The following is a 23,202-nucleotide window of genomic DNA, read 5'->3' on the forward strand; positions in this document are numbered from 1 at the left end:
ATTGGCCTGGTTTCCAATGTAACATTTTTTTTCACGAATCGACACCACGCGTCTTGTAATAATATCTGGCATTTTTATATCTATCTAGTTGATGCCACGAATCAAGAAATCCACTATGAAGTTGCTGAAGAACATCGAATTCAAATTAAAAATAATGATTACATTGGATGGTGAGTGATTCATTAAAGTAAATTGTTTTTTACGGAATACATAACTTTTCTGAAAAGACTGAACAATAGATTATTAAGCCATATGTTCAGACGCAACGTTAGATATTGCTATTACCACGAAAAATAGCGTTAAGTAAATATTTGACGGGAAATTTTTTATAGAAATGCTGAAATAAATATTTCAAATTATACATGAAAATAAAGATTGATTCTTAATTTTTCACATTATGATAGAGAAAGCATAAAAATATAATATTCATAGGCTTAGGAAGACAGAGATTATCCGAAAAACGTTTACTTAGCGTTGTCCCATGTAACAAACTCGAAACATAAAACTCAAACAATTCGCGAAATGTTCACGCAACTCTTCGAAATTTTGCATGAACATTCTATGACGTGATATATTTCAGTATTGTTTAACATGGCTGTCGCCATTTAAAATTTGCATACATATTTTCAAAAGAATATGATGTACGGAAATGTCCCATCGGAAATTTAATTTGGAAACTTGAAACATTTCAGTTCAAAAATAAAATTTTGACAGATAATTCATTAAATTGTAAGCACGATCGTTTTGCACTAAGTGTTAGCTCCCAAAATTCGAATTGAAAAAATAAATTGAACTACATATTCTATTCAAAACAATAGATTTGCAAATTATGTCTTGCGGAAATGTTCGAGTTAAACTTTCATGCCTTCACAAAACTTTTACAGCCAACAAAACAGAGATTTGATTTCGTGAAGATTATTTTTCGGCTTTGATAACTACACCAATAAAAAGTACTTTTAAAGTTGAAGTTGGTACACCAAATAGCATTAAGATTACAGGGTTATCTATAAAAAAAATTACGGATTAATGGTAATGTCTTGCAAGTTTGTCCGTTATCATAATTTGACGTCGCCACAAGCGTAATATGCTAGGGACGGCTTGAACTGCATTCGCCTGATCCTTCCTCCACTAAATATAAATGTACTGCTTTCAGCAAAACGAAATGATGCACACATTACAAAAATACACATCTATAAGACGATCAAAATGTAAGAAAACTTCAGTATCATAAGTATAAGCTATTGTATATCACTGCTTGAATAAAATCATACTCGGGTTGAATATATAATGCAGCAACATTCCTCCAAAAACACATAATTACTAGCAGTAAAATCGAATATCCTATGCTAATAATAAAATCATATTGGATTGGATTCTGACGGCATTTATACTTGTGTGTTATACTTAGCATTTACCCAAAAAGGAAAGTAGGAAGATTTAAATACTAATTGTTCAGAGAACCATTGATGGTTTTTCCATCAGTAAGGATCTTTTTTATATGAAAATATTAAAATTCGGTTTTAAATGTCAATTTTAACGTCAAATGACAGCTTATTGAACGCTGATTCCAAAAATGTATGGTTTATATACAAACAGATATAAATAAGGAGATCATTTTTTACTTCGGGTTTAAAAAATGTTACTTTTGGTATGTTTTGATAGTTTACTTGACACTGATTCCAAAAATAGATGGTTCTATATACTTTTACATAAAATTAGTACAAAAAATGGCTAATTCCGGTTTACAAAAGGTCACTTCCAGTTGGATTTTTCAAGGTCACATTGCTTGCAACTTTTGCCATAAGTCCCATGGCTTTATCATGTAAATATAAGAGGAAGAAGCAAAGGTCAAGGGAATTTTAAGCTTCTCAATGATCAAAATAAGTGTTTGTCAAACTGTTATATAACCAGTGTAATTTTTCTGATAAAACGGTTGGTTCAAATGTTTTGAAATTTTTATATTTTTGTAAAAGGGTCAAAGTATATACTTTGTCAAAATTTTAAGAAAATTAAACGACCCAAATTAATTTTAGCTAAAGTGTTGGGTACCACCTTAAGTAAAATTTACATGTTACGACATGTCGCAATTAACAATTTTTTCGATATCTTGTATGATTTCTGAAAATAAGAGATAACAAGCCAAAATCAAAAATTTGAACATGACCTTGACCTTTGACTTTGACCTCATTTCATACTTTTTGACCAAGGGCCTCAAATCAAAAGACCCTTGGCATCTATCACTTATGGTTTTCCAGTTACAAATTTATTTCACTTATTTCAATACAAAAGGGGAAATTACTCCTCGTAAAGCTTCGGTCAAAATAAAACGTAACATCCTGAGGATATAATGAGCAATTTGGAAAAATAAATTTGTCGCTTTCTTTTACGCTTGCGGAGGAGATCTGATAACAAGAAAAACAGTGTTTGGGGAGATAACTCTTACAAAGAAAAGTGTTCGGTTAAACAGGGTGAGTTTCAAAAGCGTATAGACTGTATGATCTCATATACAAAAAAACTAAGCGACATCTTTTGAAACATTTTTACACCGCAAGAAAAAAATTAGGCGTAAGAAAAAAAAAAACAATCAGAACAAAAGCAATAGGTCTTTCCACCTTTCCGTGTGGAAAGACCTATTGATTTTGTTCTGATTATTTTTTTATTTTTTTTTTAACGGCCTTAATTAGATAAAGGCCGTTTCCAATTTAACGTCATTTTTTGTTACACTTAATGGTAGCAATATCTGACGTTGCGTGTAGTCTTTCGGCCAATTTTAAGACAATTTGACTGCTGCGGTAAATTCAGTACTATAAAGTAGCTTTTCAGTCAATTTACAATCTATAATACTAAAATAACGAGGTCCAATTTGTCAGCCGTTATTGGATAAAAACGACAAATCAAAGAATTCAACTTTATATATAGCTAATATAGGAGAATGGTGTTGATTAAAAATTACACCACTCCAGACCCTTTTGTTTTTCACATAATTAATATTGCCAATAATTAACAAGTTCCGGGTCGAATCCGATACCGATACCAATAGTATATTCACTAGTAACCTATACCTTATCTGTACGTTCCGCATCTGACAGGCGCACCACCAAACGGTGTATTTAGGATTTGCTACATACACGGGTCATAATCACAGGGTTGACACTACTAAATTCTATCATTGTCACATTGTTTCCTATTGTAGTATTTTAATCAGTATGACTTTAAAAGATGACAATACGAATACTAAAAACTTAAACTTAAAATAAGGAGTATAGGTACAGTTTCCAATTTGTTAGCCGGCATGACGCAAAACAGCGAAACAAAGAATTCAACTTTATTAATACCTAATATTGGACAATGCTGTTTGGCCCTTTTGTTTTCCACTTAATTAATATTGCCAATAATTAAGAAGTTCCGGGTCGAGTCCGATACCGATACCAATAGCATATTCACCTGTTACCGATTACCTTATCTGTACGTTCCGCATCTGACAGGCGCACCACCAAACGGTGTATTCAGGATTAACATGCTTTATAGTATTACACGGGTCATAATCAAAGGGTTGACACTACTTAATTGTCAAATTGTTACCTATTGTAGTATTTTAATCAGTTAGACTTTCTAAGATAACAATACGAATACTAAAAATCTGGACTAAAGTAAGGCGTATAGGTACAGTTTTCAAATTGTTAGCGGGCATGACGTAAAACAGCGAATCAAAGAATTCAATATTTATAACTAATATACAATGCTGTTGATTAAAAAATACTCCATTCCAGGACCTTTTGTTTTCCAAATAATTAATACATGTATTATCAATAATTGATAAGTTCCAGTTCCACGGGTTCAAACAGAAAGATTTGAAATCAGAGAAAACGGTGTATCTTATAATCAGCATGACTTTATCATGTTTATCAGATGACAATACTAATACTAAAATAAGGCTTGCGCATAGTTATATACTTTAATTCAGTCACGGACCCGCGATATACGGGTGTGTTCTAGTGATATATATTTTCATCAGAATGGAAGTCAGTGCCATGTGTCATGTCATTAATCTTTTTAAACACGCTTGTCACTGAAGCTTAAAATTTCAAGTTCTCTGACAGCATTGTGTTGCTACTCAAGTTGTTTTGCTCATTGAGGTCTAGACCATATGATTTTTCTTACAGGCACACATCTGGAAATGATATGATACCATATGGTGGAGGATCGACACCAGATAATACATACTATATGAGTACAAGCGTGTCAGTTGATTGGACATATCCCTTTACGTCTTACTATGACAACCGTGTTTATGCCATTGTTGCCGTAGTTACAGCAAGTAAGTTTATTAAGCAATCTCTTTTAGAAATACAACCATACATACATAGTCAGCGCATAGTTTCATACCAGAGTCTTCAAATATGCTTAAATGTTTTGTTTACTATTTATCTGTGTATACGGTACTGTGTAAGCATTGGTTCAACTACATGTATATATCTATATACGACCGTCAACAATAAGCCTTTACTAAATAGTTATCCATAAAAAAGCTTCGAAATGACAAAATGTAATCAAATTAAAAAAACAATCAAATGCGATAAGCAGCGGCAACCAGCAACCACTAGAGTACAGGCTCCCAACGGGCAACAACAATTTATGGAATTGATGAAAGAACACACCTGCATTTAAGAAAAGCTGCCAGGTTTATTGTAAAGAGAGCGCTGCTGGAGTAATTAATGTCACTTCACAAAATTATTCAGTTAATTAATATGTAATTATTGATAAACAAATATAACTGCATTCAAGAAACCGTTCAATGTTATGATATTTCCATTGATCAAAACACACAGCTTCATTTCAACAAACCTCGAAAGTCTCAATTTCAGATTTATTTATTTGTTTTCAGACAAGAAACCTTACTTCGATAATATTCCCTCTCAGATCCACGTGTTTGACCATCTGGCAATCAATGATGTTGTGTGGACTCTTGATCCTCAAGATACTGAAAATGATGACATCTCAGTGTCGTTATCACAGACTAATACTTACTTCAAACTAAGTTCAAGTACGTTATTATCGTAATGATTTTCAAAACGCAGGATTAATTTTTTATTAGCTCATCTGGCCCGAAGGACCAAGTGAACTTTTCTTATCACTTGGAGTCCGTCGTCCGTCGTCGTCGTCGTCCGTCGTCGTTATCTTTTACAAAAAATCTTCTGCTCTGAAATCACTAGCTTATACCGCGCTGTTCAAGCCCATATTTTGAGTTTAACACGCCCATACTGTCCTCATCACGCTGTTCTTACAACCTGACTACATGCATACTACGATCATCATGCTCATTGTTATATAAAATTATAAAAGCTCTTCAGCTTTTATTTGTATCTATGTCTGTGTCATCCCTACTATCTTTCACTAAAACATTGTCATTTGATCTTGATTGACAAACAATAAGTCACAAGTTGAGATTCAGGTTGGATTGGTCGGTCCTATATCTTCTGGATCATGATTTGTTTATAAATCCCTACAAGCTCCGTCACAGCTATTAACCTGTTAAGTTTTTATAAGCAAATATTAATTAATTGTTAGACTGCTGATGACTAAGTTACTTTTCAAAGTTGGTTTATAAGAACAAGATTATATGTTACCTATATTTTATGGGCTTTTTTTCTGTTTTGTCTGTCCGTATATTCCGTTTGTCCAGAAATGTAGCATAAAAAAGAAGATGTGGTACAATTGCCAATGAAACAGCTCTTCACAGAACACCAAATGAAACAGAAATTGTCAATAACAACTATAGGTCACCTTACAGTAATTTTTTTTTCATACAAACTTTTTGACGTAATTTCACACAAAAATGAGACGAAAGACAAATATGTTTTATTTGGTGCGAATTTACTTCTAAGAGTAATGATACAAACTGTTCAGCGGGCACACGTTTTAATCATTTGTTTCTAACATACTTCTGGCAAGTTTGCATAAATTTTGACAAACAATACACTCGCTGCAAATGCGTCTACAGTTTGTCGTTCGTCGTTTGTTAGTTCATAACGATGCATTTCTTTTTAACTTTAACATTAAATAAATTATCCAAACGTGTTCTTGCTTGTCATAACTCAAAACATTTTATAAAATTACTCAAAATGTCAATCCCCTCTAACCAAACGATACATTTGTTTCTTCATCTGTAACGTTTAACAAACTATAACAAACGGCGCACAAAGTTTAACAAACTTTGGTTAGAAAGAAATGCACTCTTGATCTCTTGAAAGATATATGTAAAGTTGTAAAATGTTTCAGAAAAGGTATCACTCCAGGGGATTGAAATTCTACTTTTGGTCAAATTTTGGGGAAATCTGTGACATCTTTGCCCTCTTTTTGCAATATTTTTTGGCAAATACATACAGGTTGTTGCCATACAGCAAAAAGAAAAGAAATATCTTTAATCATTGAACTACTGGATATCAAATCTATAAAAAATACTGATTACATACTTATGCAAATATATTTGACAAACAGTACGCTTTATTTGTAAGAAAGCAAGGAAATGGGGATGGTAAAGTTAATGTATATTGCTATCTAACATACATACTAATACAGTGACAAATCTCTTTTTGTGATGTCATTTCCAAAAAAGAGCAATAAAACTACCATTACATATCAGTGTCCACTATGAGGAAGTTTTTATAAGCATTTGGTTCCTCTTTGTTGAGTTATTGCAAGTCTCTCATACTGCCCACACAGTGGTCGTCGTGTCAGCCACTGCCTCGCCTAGATTTCTCGGCGCCCGTTGCTGTCTACACCATATTATTCGCCTTCTATGCACTCTACAAGCTCCGTCACAGCTATTAACCTGTCTCTCTGAGCTCTTACCTCCTTACCCCATCTTCGCCTGCAAAGGGGTTTGATCCACTTCCCTCCTCTCCAAGGAGGGAAGTGGATCGTAACACTTAGCTAGCGAAGATGCCCCTTGCCCACCAATTCAACTGCTTTATTTCTAAGTAGATATTTTATATGTATGATTTTACTCGGACCTGTCTACTGAATATAACCAAATACATGTAAACGGAGAAAGTGTCCATGGAACACTGATAATTCCCCAGCTAGCATATACACCATTATGAAGGGTCATGTTGGGGTGTACGTGCGTACGGACGGACAAGGGTACCACTTTTAAAATGCCCACTCCGAGGCGGCGGGGAATAAACAAATCGGACCTTTTTCTACTAAAAATGTGCATACTCGTCCAATTCCCGATCATCCCTACGACCTATATACGATCAGGTCGATCTGGTCATGTCGAGTTAAGGTCGTGTACAGTCGGCTGGCGGTCGGGTAGAAGTCGTAAACAGGCCCGATCAAGCGTTTGTTGAGCTTGGTCGTGGAAATTTGAACAATCGGGATCATCGAGTTGATCTGATCGGCAGTGTGAACCTAGCTTTAGATAGGTTCACACTGCCGATCAGACCAACACGATCAAACTCGATAAAGACAAATTAAGCGATTGGGAGACTGGTCTGACTCAATCGACAAGTTTGTTCGGGATGGTCTACCTTGGTCGTCATCGATCTGACTTTCTACCCGAGAGTTTTTGACATGTCAAAAACATTCGAGTAAGGATCGAGAAGCCAGTCACTCGAGAAGAGATCGAGAATTCGTCGAGAAGCGGTCGAATTGATCCGGAAAGATCGTCTAGAGTTCGAGTTTAGTCGGAATACAAATAGTTTGCCGATCATTACTCGATCATTTCGATCTTTGCTCGACTAAAATTCGATCATTTCCTGATAAACGCCAACCTGTACGATAAGTGGTCTAGATAATTAACTAGACCAATGCCCGATTGTTTCATGATCACTTCGACATCAATATATTTTTCATCCTAGACCAACTCGACCAATACCCGATCTCTACGTGACCACATTCGACCACTCTTCGATCTCTACTCGGCCATACATGAGTAAACATAACTGCTTCACGATTCTTTAAAAATGTGTGCAGCTCTGATTAACTTTCATAACTTTGATTCTGCAAAAATGTATTGTCAATATTTATTTTTAAATGTACACAAATCCCTCCATGTACAGTACGTATACGCGTCTGTACTCTTGCAAGGAGGTGTACTTTTTTTTTAAGAGAGACAACAGATACCAAAGGAACATTCAAACTCGAAGGTCGAAAACAAACTGACACAGCCATAGCGAGAAATGAAAGCCTACGAGAAGACACACATCAGTCTACATAACACCACACAAAAAACTAAAAGCTTAGCAACACAAAACCCAACAAAACATGGAATTATCTCAGGTGTTCCAGAAGGGAGTAGACCCTGCATTTTGGTCTCAAAGGATTTTTTCAAATATGAAAAATACTCAAAGTTATCGTGCATTAAATTTCATTATTAGATAGCTGATGACTAGTTAATCCCTCAAAGTTAGTTTTAGGAACTTCATTATTATATTTTACCTATTTATTTACATGGGTTATTTTTGTTTGACTGTCCGTAATTTCCGTATGTCCAGATTTTTTTTTGTAGTATGAAAATAAGAAGATGTGGTATAATTGCCAATAATTCAACTCTCCACAGGACACCAAATGACACAGAAATTAACAACTATATGTCACCGTACAGTCAAATGTTAACAAACACTTTTTGTCTTACGATTTTTGACGCAATTTAATTTAAAAAAAATGAGACGAAAGACAAATTATTTTTATTTGAATTCGTGATAGATATATGTAAACAGTTTCCGAAAAAGTATCCTCCAGGGGATGGAAAATTTATTTTTGACCAAATTTGTGAAAATATGTGACAACTTAACCCCCTTTTTGCAATATTCGACCAGTGGTATTCTTCTGTTACCTTTGTTAGTAAAAACAAACAGGTTGTTGCCATGGATACATCAAAAAGAAATATCTTGAACCATTCAACTACTGATTACATACATATGCACATATATGACACTGCGAGTAGGCTTAATTTGTAAGAAAGCAAGGAAAAGAGGATTGTAAAATGTAGGTGTATTGATATCTATCATCAGTACTAATCCAGTGACAAATCTCATTTTGTGGTGTCATTTTTTAAGAAATGAGCAGTAAAACTCCCATAACAAATCAACGTCTTACTTTACTTACAGGAAGTTTTTATAATATTGGGGTCTTCTTTGTTGAGCTCCTGTAAGTCTCTCATACTTTTGATTTTGCCATTCGATTATGGACTTTCCGTTTTGAATTTTCCTCGGAGTTCAGTATTTTTGTAATTACAATTTATACTGCCCACACAGTGGTCGCCGTATCAGCCACTGCATCATCTAGATTGTCGGCAGCAATTACTGTCTATCCCTTTTTGTTTGTCTTTCACGCTCTCTTCAAGCTCCGTCACAGCTATTAACCTGTATATCTGAACTCTAACCACCTTGCCAAATACTCCAACTGTTTTATTTCCATGTAGATATTTTAAATGTATAAATTTACTTAGACATTCTGTGAACTACTGAATCTAACCAAATAAACGGAGAATATGTCCATGGGACACAGATAATGCACCAGCTTGCATATAACGTTATAAAGAGTCTTTACCCAAGAACGTTAAAAATGACGCCACCCAAATTCGCACTTGATCTGGGTTTTATTGTATTAAGCATTGTGTATACGGTTGCGGAAAAATAAAATTAGAGAACGGAATCTAATTGTTAGGACGTACGTATACGTACTTACAGACGGACAAGGGTAATACTTAATGACCCCTACACTGCAGCGGGTGATATAAATAAAAAATCAGACTTTTTTTATCCTGAAATTGTATATATACGACCAATGCCCAACTATCCCTACGACCTTTTTACGATCAAGTCGATTTGGTCTGGCCGAGATCAGGCTAAGATCGAGTATAGTTGATTTTGTCTAGCTAGTCGAGTGAAGATCGTGTAGAGATCGTGAATTGGTCGGAATTATCGAATATGTATTCAATTAGTGGTCGGGTTGGAGTCGTGATAGAGTCATCAATGAGTCGTGAATGGTCGAGTTAAGTTCGTGTACAGTCGGGTAGCAGTCGGGTAGAAGTCGTAAACAGGCCCGATCAAGAATTTGGTTACGCTTGGTCGTGGAAAGTTGGAAAATCGTGATCATTGAGTTGATCTGATCGGCATTGTGAACCTAGCTTTACGCTGTCGCCACGATGGTAAAGCGACATTTGCGATCTTAACACGACCTGAATGCGCTCTCACTACGTATCTGCTACGACTTGATTACACCACGACCACACCATGATTGTTTTGAACATGTTAAAAGTTGGCCATGCTCATCACGATCATGAAGACCGTACTAAAATCTTACTGCAATCTGCACGATCACACTACGATCGTCAAAATTTCATTTTTTTCAGAGATCGTAGTGGGACTGCGGTATTAAATACTGTAAACACTAGTATTTTAATGTTATGTATTAATTAGCCGTAATTGTCAACTAAACGAAGCAAGCATTACTTCAAAACCTATAACTTAAAACTAACTCGATATGGTATAAAAATTCCAATTAGACAACTCTTCACTAGAGACGAAATAACATACAAGCTAACAACCATAGGTCTATGTGCGGCTTTCAACAATCTGCAGAGTCATCTTTAAAAGTCCCCAAAATGAAAAATGTAAATTAAATCAAGCGCAACAGATGACGGCTTGGTGTATGTAAAAACAATGAACAAAATAAAAGATGTATATGATACACAAACACAAACGACAACCATTGAATTACAGGCCCCTGACTTGGGACAGGCAAATACATACAGAATGTGACGGGTTTAAACCATGAAACCGGAACACAACTTTCCCCTACCCTGGGATACTGGTGTCAATCAGTTGGAAAGTTTTACTCATCAGATCGATACATCACAGAAACACAAGTAACAACCAAAGACGTGACACGGTATTTAAACATCCCCATAACAAACAGAAACTTAGTACAGATTGGAGACTACCGATAGTTACTGAAAGCGAGTTCAAAACCAATACCAACTGACAAAAAACCACACAACGTATCTAAGACTTACGTATCAATCAGCACACATCCAGTATAAAATGAATTCAGTGGAGGTAAACATGTTATTCACAGTCAGAGAAAAAAGTTCTTGTATAATCGCTTTGACGACAACATTAGGGAACACAATTTTGATGCAATATCAAATAAGGTTTATATTTTTATAATATTTGCATCACTGGGCTCTGTAACCTACACATGCATTGTGTGCATGTTGTATTACGTCAATTTTTATATGATAGAAATAAAAAGACGAAAAAAATCAAAAGTCATACGTTGAAGCGGTATCAACAAAATGAAGGAGAACATTGAATAACAAAGAAAACAAACAACAGTTAAACAAAAATTTACTTCAAAACTAAACAACACTTCTTTACTTTTTATGACAGTTTTTTTGTGGTGGTTGAGAATATCCATGGAAATAAATGTGTATGACAATTTCCCAAACAACAGTTTTAACAATCTTTCATGATCTAAAATTGTACCTAATTATATAGCTGTTAAAAATGGAAAATAAGAGTAAAGAATGGAAGACATTTCTTATAATAAATCTAGTGTGAATTGAATGCAGGAAGCATATACCATAAGATTGTTTTTTTCTTTTCTTCGAAACATGACATGTATATATGTATTTACAGTTAACTGACTTTATTTATTTGTAATAATTGTAGATGAAATAAAAGTAAAGTCCAGTTTGAGTACCACCAATTCATTTCCAACGTCCTTGTATCCACAGATCAGAGACTCTTGTGGTGTCTACTCCGAAACAATTACATTTAGAATCATCGTAGAAAACGAGGTAAATTTCAGACGAAAACGTACAAACAGAGCAATAGACGGAGAGAAAAAAAAAACGACAAAGAACACTTCTCCTAACAAAAACAAAACACAGATTCTGATTTCGAAATAACCTTACATTAATTGAACATGGAATAAAACAGATTTCTCATCATCATGATTAGGATGAGAACGTTTTTTTTTTCATTCTAGCATACATGTATACCCCTGATCTGAGAAACACACAAAAATAAATTGAACATGGAATAGAATAGATTTACCACATGGATAAGATTTTTTTTAACATTCCAGTATTCCCTACGATATGCGAAACACAAAATTAAGATAAATCGAACATGTAATAGAATAGATCTACCAGATGGACTAGAAATCTATTTTAATTTAAATACACCATATGATCAAAGTTTAGTAATTTAGTAAAAGAAAACTGCTTTTTATAAATAGATTAAGGGGTTGTCGCTTCCTTGTCATTCATTGGTTCTACTGCACAACCCGTCAGCATGACAACAAAATACATAATGTCTCAAAATGATAGATTCTGTGAAGTGTGGAAAGTTACTGCATTGTATCACCTCAGTGAAATCAGTTAAATTGTTATATCTGTTTTGGTGGCTTTCTCAATGTTGTCCATGTAACAGAACTATACACAACTGTAAAACGAGTTAAAGGTTAAATTCATGTAGCTATAAAACCAGGTTTAATCCACCATTTTCTCTGAAAAAAATGTCTAAACCAAGTCAGGAATATGAAAATAGTGTTCATTTTATTAGTTTTTATGGAATCCCCTTTTTGAATTGGCCTTGGAGGTCAGTACTATTTTTTTTATATAAAGGTTAATTAGAATAACATTTGTCTAAGCATCAATCATATTTCTTATTCCAGAAACCCATAATTACGTCATTGCCAATGTCTGTTGAAATCAGTGAGAACAATAAAGCTGAAACGCTCTTACATACAATAGACGCTATAGATGGTGAGACTTTGATCTGTGAACTTCACAGTGTTCTTCCATTTAGTAACGATACGGTATTTGAGGTTAAAGAAACAGCAACTCCTGGAGGTGTGTATTTGCTATAAGTAGATATTAAAAGATGCGGTCGTAGTGCCAGTGAGACAACTCACTATTCAAGTCACACTGTTTTAAAGTAATTCAAAGCTCTGAATAACACCGAACAGGTAGCTATAAAGGTCCCTCAAAATGGCTAGTGGCTAGTTTAAAACCATTTAAACAGGGAAAACTGCAGTATAATCTATAGAAAAACGAGAAACGAACCACATCAGTAAACGACAACCACTGAAGTTTAGGTTCCTTACTTATGACATGTGCATACATGATCTGAATGTTTCAATATTTGATACAAGATGTATCGGTAAAGGAAAGGTGTAGAGACTATAATATGCACTTAGGCAATGAACCAATCATTGAATTCTGGTACAATAAATGTTTTAAAAAATCGTTTACATTGTGTTTATTTTCGAATTTGAAATTAATTCAATCAACATAAACGCAAGTTATTAACCTTTCATACTTTCCATTTATATATTTGTATCTAAGGACACTAACTAAATGTTCTGCATTCTAATCAGAATAGTCGTCGCTTCTGTAATTAATCGTATGTGTTCTGTTCCCGATTGTAACATTTTGGATGTGTGGATTAGCATGAAGGTTACGCATGTATGCATTTTTGTGAATGTGATGGAATGTTATGCGGCTATCATATAAGTATATATATAAAACTCTCTTGAAATCATGTAGTTTTACTAATTTTGTTTTGTCATAGCAGAAGACGCTCGACCTGTTTACACACTAGACTATGCGTGAACTTGAGTTCATTATATTCTCTTACTATTTATTCGTTATTATATTGATTTGTCTTTTTGATAATAATAAACACTTTATTTAAAGAGGGTAACATCAGTACTAAAGCTTTTCTACCTCAGGAATAGATTACCTTAGCTGTATTTGGCAAAACTTTTAGGAATTTTCGGTCCTTAATGCTCATCAACTTCCTACTTTATTTGGCCTTTATAACATTTTTGATTCGAGCGTCACTGATGAGTCTTTTGTAGACGAAACGCGCGTCTGGCGTAAATATTAAATTTTATTCCTGGTATCTATGATGAGTTTATTAGTACAATACTAATCTCCCCTGATGCCCTCTGAACAATTGAAAATATACAATAATATAATCTATACATATACATAGTTATTACATAATTTTTATCTATTTATGAGTAACTTCTTTTGGCTTAAATGATTACCTCAATGGGTCCATTTTCACTTTAAGTCCAAGCTGGTCAAGCTTGTTCGGGTTTATTAAAATGTGATCGTTAACAACAAAACTAGTATTACAATCAATTTTAATGACAGTTTTTTTTAAACGAATCGTCTTCGATTAAACAACATAAAATGAAATATTTTGAATGCTACAACCAAAATAGTGATATGATTATTGGTTTTCTTCTGGGTTTGAGACGAACTTTAATGTCAGATCCTTTTCTGCACGTCTCTCCATTTTGTACACACCTGATAAATAAACCAATATCGAAAAAGCATTCCATAATGCAATGTATATAGTAGAATACTTTTTTATCCATTCGCCGTTGTTATGTTGATTTAAAAAAATGTACTTGAATATAATCAAATTTGATCACTATTTATGTTTTTTTAAAGAATATGGCATATACTATGTATATATACCAAGAAACAGAAGCCTCGATTATGACAGTGTAGTGAGATATGACGTAAGTGTCACGTGTACAGATGGGAGACAACCCTCTGATGAAGGACACTTAATGGTTTATGTAATTAAAAACATACCACCTGAATTTACAGACCTTCCACGTAAGTATTTATCTATTCTAACCAGAAACATTCCTTTAATCAAGGTACATTTTAGACAAAATTGACGATTTATTTTATACACAAAATAGTCATCATTTTTTGTTAGCATACGACAACATTGGTGTTTGCTTTTTTTCATGTTTTTGTAAACCCAAATAGTCCAGTCTTTATTTTTCACTCACCTCGATTGCAACATCGGAGGACAATGACCGCATGGACCGGACCGTAAGGGGACGCTGTAATTCTTCGAGTTCATGATTTTGATGATATGAACGAAAGACAACTGTGTCTTCAAAATTGACAGAAAAAAGTCTGAAAATGTCATAAAGTCACTTTTGGAGAAAACCATTTCGAAAGATAACATGGATATTAATTGAAAGATGTAGTTGATAATAAACTCGTTGTTCGTAATTGATTGTCAATAAATAAACCACTTGCAAAGTTTGTAAAACAACGTTAAAATGTAACCAAAATGCATCGATCTTATTTGTAAAATGTTCATATGATAACGCTCTTCATTTAGTAAAAGGCAATTCATCTGCAATAACATTTCACCCCGAAAATGGCACCAAATTGGCTTCAAATTCTAAAAGATGTTGAAATATACGACTGGCATACGATATCATCCTGAAATTGCATATTAACAGCAGAGATAAAAGAACCAAATGAGAGCTATATTCGTTGTTCCGGTCATTCTATCTGCGCATATGATTTCATTGTTATTCATTTTTTCTCTCATAACTGCATTATGAATCAATTCTAATTGGATAAGCAATCAGTAGTACATTTGTACTAGGTAAGTTATTGATAAATTTAAAGGTAAACAACTTTCTAAATTAATTATCCATTTAGTAAGTAAAATATATGGATCATTACTGTATTGGTAATAATACATAAAGTTTTTGAAAATAGTTTTGTATTTACATTATATATCTAGGTGAAGAGATCCTGCCTCAACAGTCCACAAGTTCCGGTTTTACGATTCCTATTGTTGTAACTGACGCCGATACTGCTAGAACGTCACTGTCATATGGAATCACATGCGAACCTTCAGCGTCATGTCCTTTCTCCCGAACAACAAGTAAGTATTTTAGGAGTAAAATGAAAATATTAAAAACTGTTTATTGTTCTAGGTTATTTTTAGTCATATAGGTCATTACGTTCTACATTTGATCAACCACGGTTATTACATGTTGAGATTTAAACGCACCTTATGAAACTAAATCCTTAAAGCACGCAAATAATACAATGCTATTTTCTGTTTGTAAACCTTACGTGAAATAACCTGTGACTTTAGAGATGCTTACAATACTATAGCTCATTTTCATGGATATTTATCGCGTCTCTGTCCTCTGTTTCCAAATTGAATTATTTAATATCGCAATTTTTCAAGCAAATCCGATAATTGAGACAGAAAGAATAACCCTTTTGCACCCACATTTTTCAAATAAATTCACAAGGATACAACCATTAACAAAATGATTAACGCTAACTAGTATGTTATTATTTATTAAGTATGTTTATGCAAGAATATTCATCACAATGCATAGCTCATTACTTTGTTTATTATAACAATACCAAAGGAGATTTCAAAACTTTGTTTACCCAACAATGTATGGCATGTAAAAAGAAATATGTTAAAACCGTTGTGATGCTAAGCATAATAACTAAATACAAAATGTACAACCCCAAAATTGGGATAGAAAATTACATAGAACATAAACATGCTATTTTTGAAAAAAAATATTAAGTTCCGGCAACACGAAACAAGCATAAAGGCAAAACAAAAAACGAGAAATTAAAAAAAAAAGAAGAAAATCTAAAGCGGACGTTGGTTTTTACATACAATGGTTCATTCAAATGTCTTGTTTAAAAAAAAAATCTAAAATCTGTTATGACATGTATACAAACAACCAATCCAAAAACACAGTACAACGGATATTTGTATTTTTAAACCTCTTTCAAACAATCATATTTTTATTTCAACAAACAATAAACAGACAAAAGTTTGTGAAGATTTTGATTGATAAGTTATCTTTTATTTCAAGCATCAACAGGAGCAGATATAAAAACCAATGTTGATTTTTCCACAATACAAGTACCTGCTTTTGATATACACGTAACAGTGAACGATGGTGACACTACAGTGGGGTCGAAAGTTCTTAGCGTTTATGTAGAAAGTAAGAAATCTGATTTAAAATGATTGTCATAAATAAGATATAATTTATATGTGTGCTTGTATGCAACATTGTTTTTATACTTGGATAAACTGGAGACGTTTTGTGCCATGAAACATATCGTAAAGGTCATTTATACGAGTTTGGTTCTTCATATATTTATTTTACCGTTTTAAATGAAACATGACAACGGGTTCCACTTTGCTCTCTTGATCAATAACGATTTCATTTATCTTGCTAAATTATAAGATGCATTTTTATGCCCCACCTACGATAGTAGAGGGGCATTATGTTTTCTGGTCTGTGCCTCCGTTCGTTCGTTCGTCCGTCCGTATGTGCGTCTGTCCGTCCGTTCGCTTCAGGTAAAGTTTTTGGTCAAGGTAGTTTTTTAAGAAGTTGAAGTCCAATCAACTTGAAACTTAGTACACATGTTTCCCATGATATGATCTTTCTAATTTTAATGCCAAATTATAGTTTTGACCCCAATTTCGTGGTCCACTGAACATAGAAAATGATAGTGCGAAGTTCAGGTTAAAGTTTTTGGTCAAGGTAGTTTTTGATGAAGTTAAAGTTACATCAACTTGAAACTTAGTACACATGTTCCCTATGATATGATTTTTCTAATTTTAATTCCAAATTAAAGGTTTAACCACAATTTTCACGGTCCACTGAACATAGAAAATGATAGTGCGAGTGGGGCATCCGTGTACTATGGACACATTCTTGTTTTTAATTTAAAAACATTCTTTTGATCAGTAGGTCACGAATATATACTTACACATGGATGACATTATTTATTCTTTGAATAAGGCTTTTGAATTTCAAATATCTTCAAGATTGTATTGGTTGTTGCTTCCCAACTGTTATACTGCGGGTTCCATTTGTGAGTGTTGTTTTAAATAACGCGTGGTTTTATTACCAAAGTATGTCTTGCATCTCTGATGAGTTTTTAACTTCAGACTAGAAAAAGAATAGTACTAGTATTCATTTGTGTCAGTATCACCTGTATAACACATATCTTTTAAAGATCAACATAATCCTGATATTAACAATGATTAAAGTTTATAATAAAAATGACTAAAACATTTTTTCTTTCTATTTTCAAATAATTTGCGGTTTTTTGTTGTTGTTTTATTCCTTCAATACTCACAATTTATCTTAAATGGCTAAGTAGAATGACTTGATGATTGTAATGTGTCTACATTATGCAGATATGTTAGGCACTTTCTCCTTGATTTCTTATACTTTGAAATACGATTTGGGTATGCTGACTAAAAGAGACCGTGCATTCGGTTATGGTTTATGTTGAGTAAAGCATTCGAGATTTGTCGAATTCACAATTGAGATCATTGTTCAATTTTTATTTCTTCTGAGTATGGTCTTTGATTTCTGTTGTCTTTTATTTGATGAGGATGTATACGCCTGTCGAAATTTTGACGACACGTATTGTGGAATACAAATGTCGTCCGTATGTTCATCTGTCTGTCTGTCCGGCGTAAACATGTCCCACCTTAACTTGAAAACCACTCATCCAAATTTCACGAAACTTAACATAGTTGTTTCTTATGATGATCAAATGATCTGTATTCTTTTTGGTAAAAAAAACCTTCAACTTTTTGAGATACGGCAATTTATAACTAAAACAGGGGTGTTTTATGATTTATGACTATTGCTTAAAACTTTACACACTTCTTAGTTATATAAATCTGAAGATCTGTATACCTTTTGGTGATGATGCAAAATTTAATTTTAGAGTAATGGAGGTTTTTTTTTATAAAAGTGAGGATGGGGTTCACAACGTATATTAAAAACCAGAAATGATTATTGCTTTAAAATTTACACACTTCTTACAGTTATAATAATAATAAGATCGGTATACTTTTTTGTGATGATTCAAAATTTTATTTTACAGTTATTGAGTATTTTGTAAAAAAAGGGGGATTTCATATGTCGCGCCGTATCTCAGAAACTATTTATGATTATTGAATAAAACTTCACACACAAGACGACGGGCGTATCATGCGCTCATGTCGCAGCTGTTTATTTTATTTCTAATTAAGTGTTTACCTCAGTGTCTTTTCTCCAATTGGTGCTTAAACAGAGATGGTAATTTTATTTTCTTGTTAGATCACAAGTTTTTCTTTCTTTCAGACATTAATGATATTCCGGTTTTCGCCAATGCCGAATCTGACTTAAAAATCGGAGTAGAAGAAAATACCGCTGTAGGTACACTTTTATATACATATTTTACAACAGATCTTGATTCGGTAGACGTCGTTACATATTCATGGACACCGACTACAAATAGTTACTTTGATATAGATTCAGCGAGTAAGTAATTCATTTAGTTAATATTATTATTCAAATTCTAGTGAATATCATTTCATCAATAAAAATCACCAATTTTAAATCATCTGCACGCGTTTGGCTTACATCTTTTGATACACTGATATTGAAAAGTTAATTTATGACCATACATATATTCATAAAAAAACATTGACCTCATGGATGAACAGTGACTCATTTATATCTCATTCTGAAAATGATTTATAGCATGGAATGACTCGTTTGTATTTGACCACAACACCATATTAGGGGAAGTTCACTAAGTAAGAACAAAAACTAGGGAATTTCTCACCGTCTCACTGTTTCATTGGTAACTAAATTAACCTTTTGTCGTAACACTTCTTTTTTTCAGGTGGACAGATTTCAACTATTGCAGAATTTGACTACGACAATCTGTTCTATGTTGGGTTTGCTACCAGCTTCCGGTTCATTGTGAGAGCCACTGATACTAAAGACACTGCAACAACAACTGTCACAATCTCTATTGTAAATGTGAACGATGTTCCAACACTCAGTAATACCCATTACGTTTTAAATGACACAGAGAACGCGGTACGTACGATAATGTTTAATTCATGTCAATACCTTTTTACCATTTAATGCAGTCAAAGTTCTAACCAACATATATGTAGAGGGCTTTATGTATCTGTTTATACTTTCCAATAATATATATGGTCTTAAACGCTTAATGTTTTGGTTTACAATCACTAACAATGATTTATCACATACGCATTTCCTTTATGCAATTCAAAAACATTGTTTTTCATACAGTTATGAGGGTTTGGATGGTATACTTCATATAAGTATATGTTTTCTTATTGTGTAGACCTTTTTTCTCTACTCTTAATTTTTTTTGTCAACTTTTCTCTATTCTTAATTCTTTTCATCCATTTATCTCTATTCTTATTTTTTTTTTAATTTATCTTTCTCTATTCGGAATTCTTTTTTGTTCATTTTTCACTATACTTAATTTTTTTTGTCAATTTTTCTCTGTACCTAATTCTTTTTGTCTATTTTTGTGTACTTTTAATTCTTTTTAGCCATTTTTCTCGATTCCGTATTTATAAGCAACTTATTATTTTTTATTCCTAATTTATTTTTTAATGTTTTTCCATTCTTTACATGTTTTAACTTTTCTGTTACGCAGCATTTATAGTTGAATCATATTCACCAACAACTGCTGCTTTGTCTTAATTTGACTGTGATTTGATTAGCAATATTGATTGCATTTTTATAGCCCGAAAACTAGTCAACTATTTATTGCGTTTGAGTCTGATTAGTTAATACAGACAATTAGTATTTATGAGTGCATAATACAATATATATAATAAGTACACCTACAAGTAACTGTTATCGATGAAATAATCCATGTAAAAAATACATGTAACCCCAAATTGATAAAACGTGTCGAAATATCCTTACGCCACTAGGTCGATAATTTTGCTAGTAAGGTAAGGTAAGGTTTCAAACACTTCACCAGCCAGTAGCCAGACCTTTGGTACTGGCAACAATATACGGATATTGTGTAATTGAATTTTTCTTATACACAATTTTGGGAAATTATTTTAAATTCATCAACGTAGACCCTTGCCCGGATTTGGCTATACATATTTTCAAATATTGTGGCCCCAAGTATCACCAAAGAGATTCCAATTGCCGAAATGCAGTACCATTTGTACCTTTAAGGTGTGTCATTGTATTTCTGACACGACAGACCTACATATTTGTAATCCTTTCCTTATGCAATGTTATGTTATTACAAATTTAATACACAGAGAACACGTTCCTTATAAGTTGAGACACACACACACACTATTTTAATCAACCAATTCTTGATTTTGACAGAAAAGAAAGGTATGTAATGTTGATTTCAATTCTTTGTCATTCGAACCTTGATAAAACAATCATTTTAAGGTCACAGATTAAGGAAGCTCATAACCTTATTGTTGATAGTCTAGTGATAAAAAGTGCAAGTTCACATAGCCTTAAAGCACCCTAAACGGTATCTACATATTTGATAAAAAGGAAAACATTTTTTTATCAATAAATGTGAATGTCAACATAGATTTCTCATTCGTTTATTACTGTATACAGATTTTATCCAGCATATTTTTATTTCTATATTATTAGAAGCAATATTTGTGTCATTCAAATCCGATGTGTATTACTATAAAAGTCAAGTAACGTAGCAGTATATATCAAAAATAATATACGTTACATTGACTGTTAGATTATTATGTTGGTACAATGTATGTTAAAGAAATTTCAATTTCAGGGAGAAACACTTCTGTCATCACCTAATATTGATGCATCAGATCCAGAAAATGAAACTTTAAGATACACATTGGACTGTAATGGATATAATACAACATATTTTGAAATGGACGAAAGTACAGGCGATGTTTATTTTGGCGGCGATTTTGATTCTGATATTGGTCATCCACCGGTCACTGAATGCAATGTCACCGTAACAGATCCAGGAGGTTTGACAGATACAGCATTTTTAACTATAAACATAGCAGACACAAATGACTTTACACCGATATTTGAGCGAGATTACTACAATGTATTCTTATTTCCAACGGAAGATATTGGAACGATACTAATTAATGTATCGGCATCGGATGGAGACATTACAGAAACTTGGAATACAATAACCTACGGCTTGGATCAATCAGGTTTAGGGAATAGCTATTTCAATATCGATGAAAATGGGACAATAACTGTGGCCATGGATATTTCTGCATCCTTTAACTACGGCCAGACAGTGATCTTGACTTTAAGTGCAACTGATGGTGGAGGACTTGTGGGATATTCTACCTTGTCACTGATTTTCCCAGAGGTAGGGAAAAGGGAAACGTATTGTTCTAAACATAAAAACTATCTATACAAGAGGCAATAAATAAAATATAAACTAAAAATAAACTGACAACACCATGGCTAGACAGAAAAAAGACCACCACACAAACAATAGCACACAACACACAAAATAGAAAACAAAAGACTGAACCATTACAACAAGTTGGGATTATCTAAGGTGCTCCGAAGGGTAAGCCTATTCTGACTCACAGGTGGCAACCGCCATGTTGCTCATGTTAGTCCAAACGCGGTTATAAATGTAATTGACAGTCAACCAACTCAACTTTCATTGAAACCGACATACAATACGAATATCAAAAATATAATAAAAAAATAACATATCACATCGAACCCCGACTTCTCCAAAAAATACACCAGACATGCGCACAGAAAAAAAAACATATTTGAAAGTTAAATGTGTTGATTTTCTGCCCATCCAATACCCGTCCACATTATTTTCCTTACACAAAAGAGAAACAAACAATGCAAATGGTCCCTTTTCACCGTTGTATATAGCTATTCATTTTTTGAAATTCTCTCACATTGATGTGATATATATTTTAGACAACTACAACGTCATCAACAACTACTGAACGTCCTTTCAAAACTGAAACGTACCCTGACAATGGGTACTGGTATCTATTAGCAGGGATAGTTCTGATGATGAATGCTGTCCTGATAACAAAGCTGTGCATAAGATATTGCAGACCTTGTGCAGAGTAAGTAATAAGATCTCTTATGAGACTCTCAATTAACTTTCAAATGGTTGTTAATACTAGTATATATATAACAGACCTCCATTTTGACATACAGAGCACACCGTGATCAAATATATAGAAAATATATAGTATAAGACTAATATAAGTATATACATCTTTCAAAGTGTGATCAGGGTGGACTTTATGAAACCTTAGATGAGGTGTACTGTACATTTGGTTTTAAACAGGAGTCTGATATTACAGTCGTAAATGTATGTGTTTTTTTGTATTTTTGATGAAACACTGCTTCCAGTTTGCTAAAAGTTTTGTGTATATCAGATCATAGACATATTTAACCGTGACGCCATCAACGTTTTTTTCATGATCAACTCTTTTGAAATGGAATTTATAATTGAATTATAAGAATTTACGTTACTGTTTTTTCTGTCCATATGAAATAACTTTAAAA

The 23,202-nt window shown here is 33.4% G+C and overlaps 1 protein-coding gene across 1 annotated transcript in view; it reads left to right on the forward strand.

The window, feature by feature from the left end:
- The window catches only part of LOC143055094 (protocadherin-like protein), a 29,169-nt gene that overhangs the window by 3,225 nt on the left and 2,742 nt on the right, over positions 1-23,202 (forward strand). The window contains exons 4-15 of the mRNA XM_076228243.1: positions 89-170; positions 4,164-4,318; positions 4,886-5,044; positions 11,682-11,809; positions 12,691-12,868; positions 14,483-14,653; positions 15,591-15,734; positions 16,702-16,833; positions 18,982-19,161; positions 19,529-19,728; positions 21,452-22,018; positions 22,600-22,754. Coding sequence (XP_076084358.1) covers positions 89-170; positions 4,164-4,318; positions 4,886-5,044; positions 11,682-11,809; positions 12,691-12,868; positions 14,483-14,653; positions 15,591-15,734; positions 16,702-16,833; positions 18,982-19,161; positions 19,529-19,728; positions 21,452-22,018; positions 22,600-22,754 — 2,251 coding nt within the window. The remainder of the gene's footprint in view (positions 1-88; positions 171-4,163; positions 4,319-4,885; positions 5,045-11,681; positions 11,810-12,690; positions 12,869-14,482; positions 14,654-15,590; positions 15,735-16,701; positions 16,834-18,981; positions 19,162-19,528; positions 19,729-21,451; positions 22,019-22,599; positions 22,755-23,202) is intronic.

Source organism: Mytilus galloprovincialis, chromosome 12 (genome assembly GCF_965363235.1).
Source record: "Mytilus galloprovincialis chromosome 12, xbMytGall1.hap1.1, whole genome shotgun sequence".
NCBI classification, from domain to species: Eukaryota; Metazoa; Mollusca; class Bivalvia; order Mytilida; family Mytilidae; genus Mytilus; species Mytilus galloprovincialis.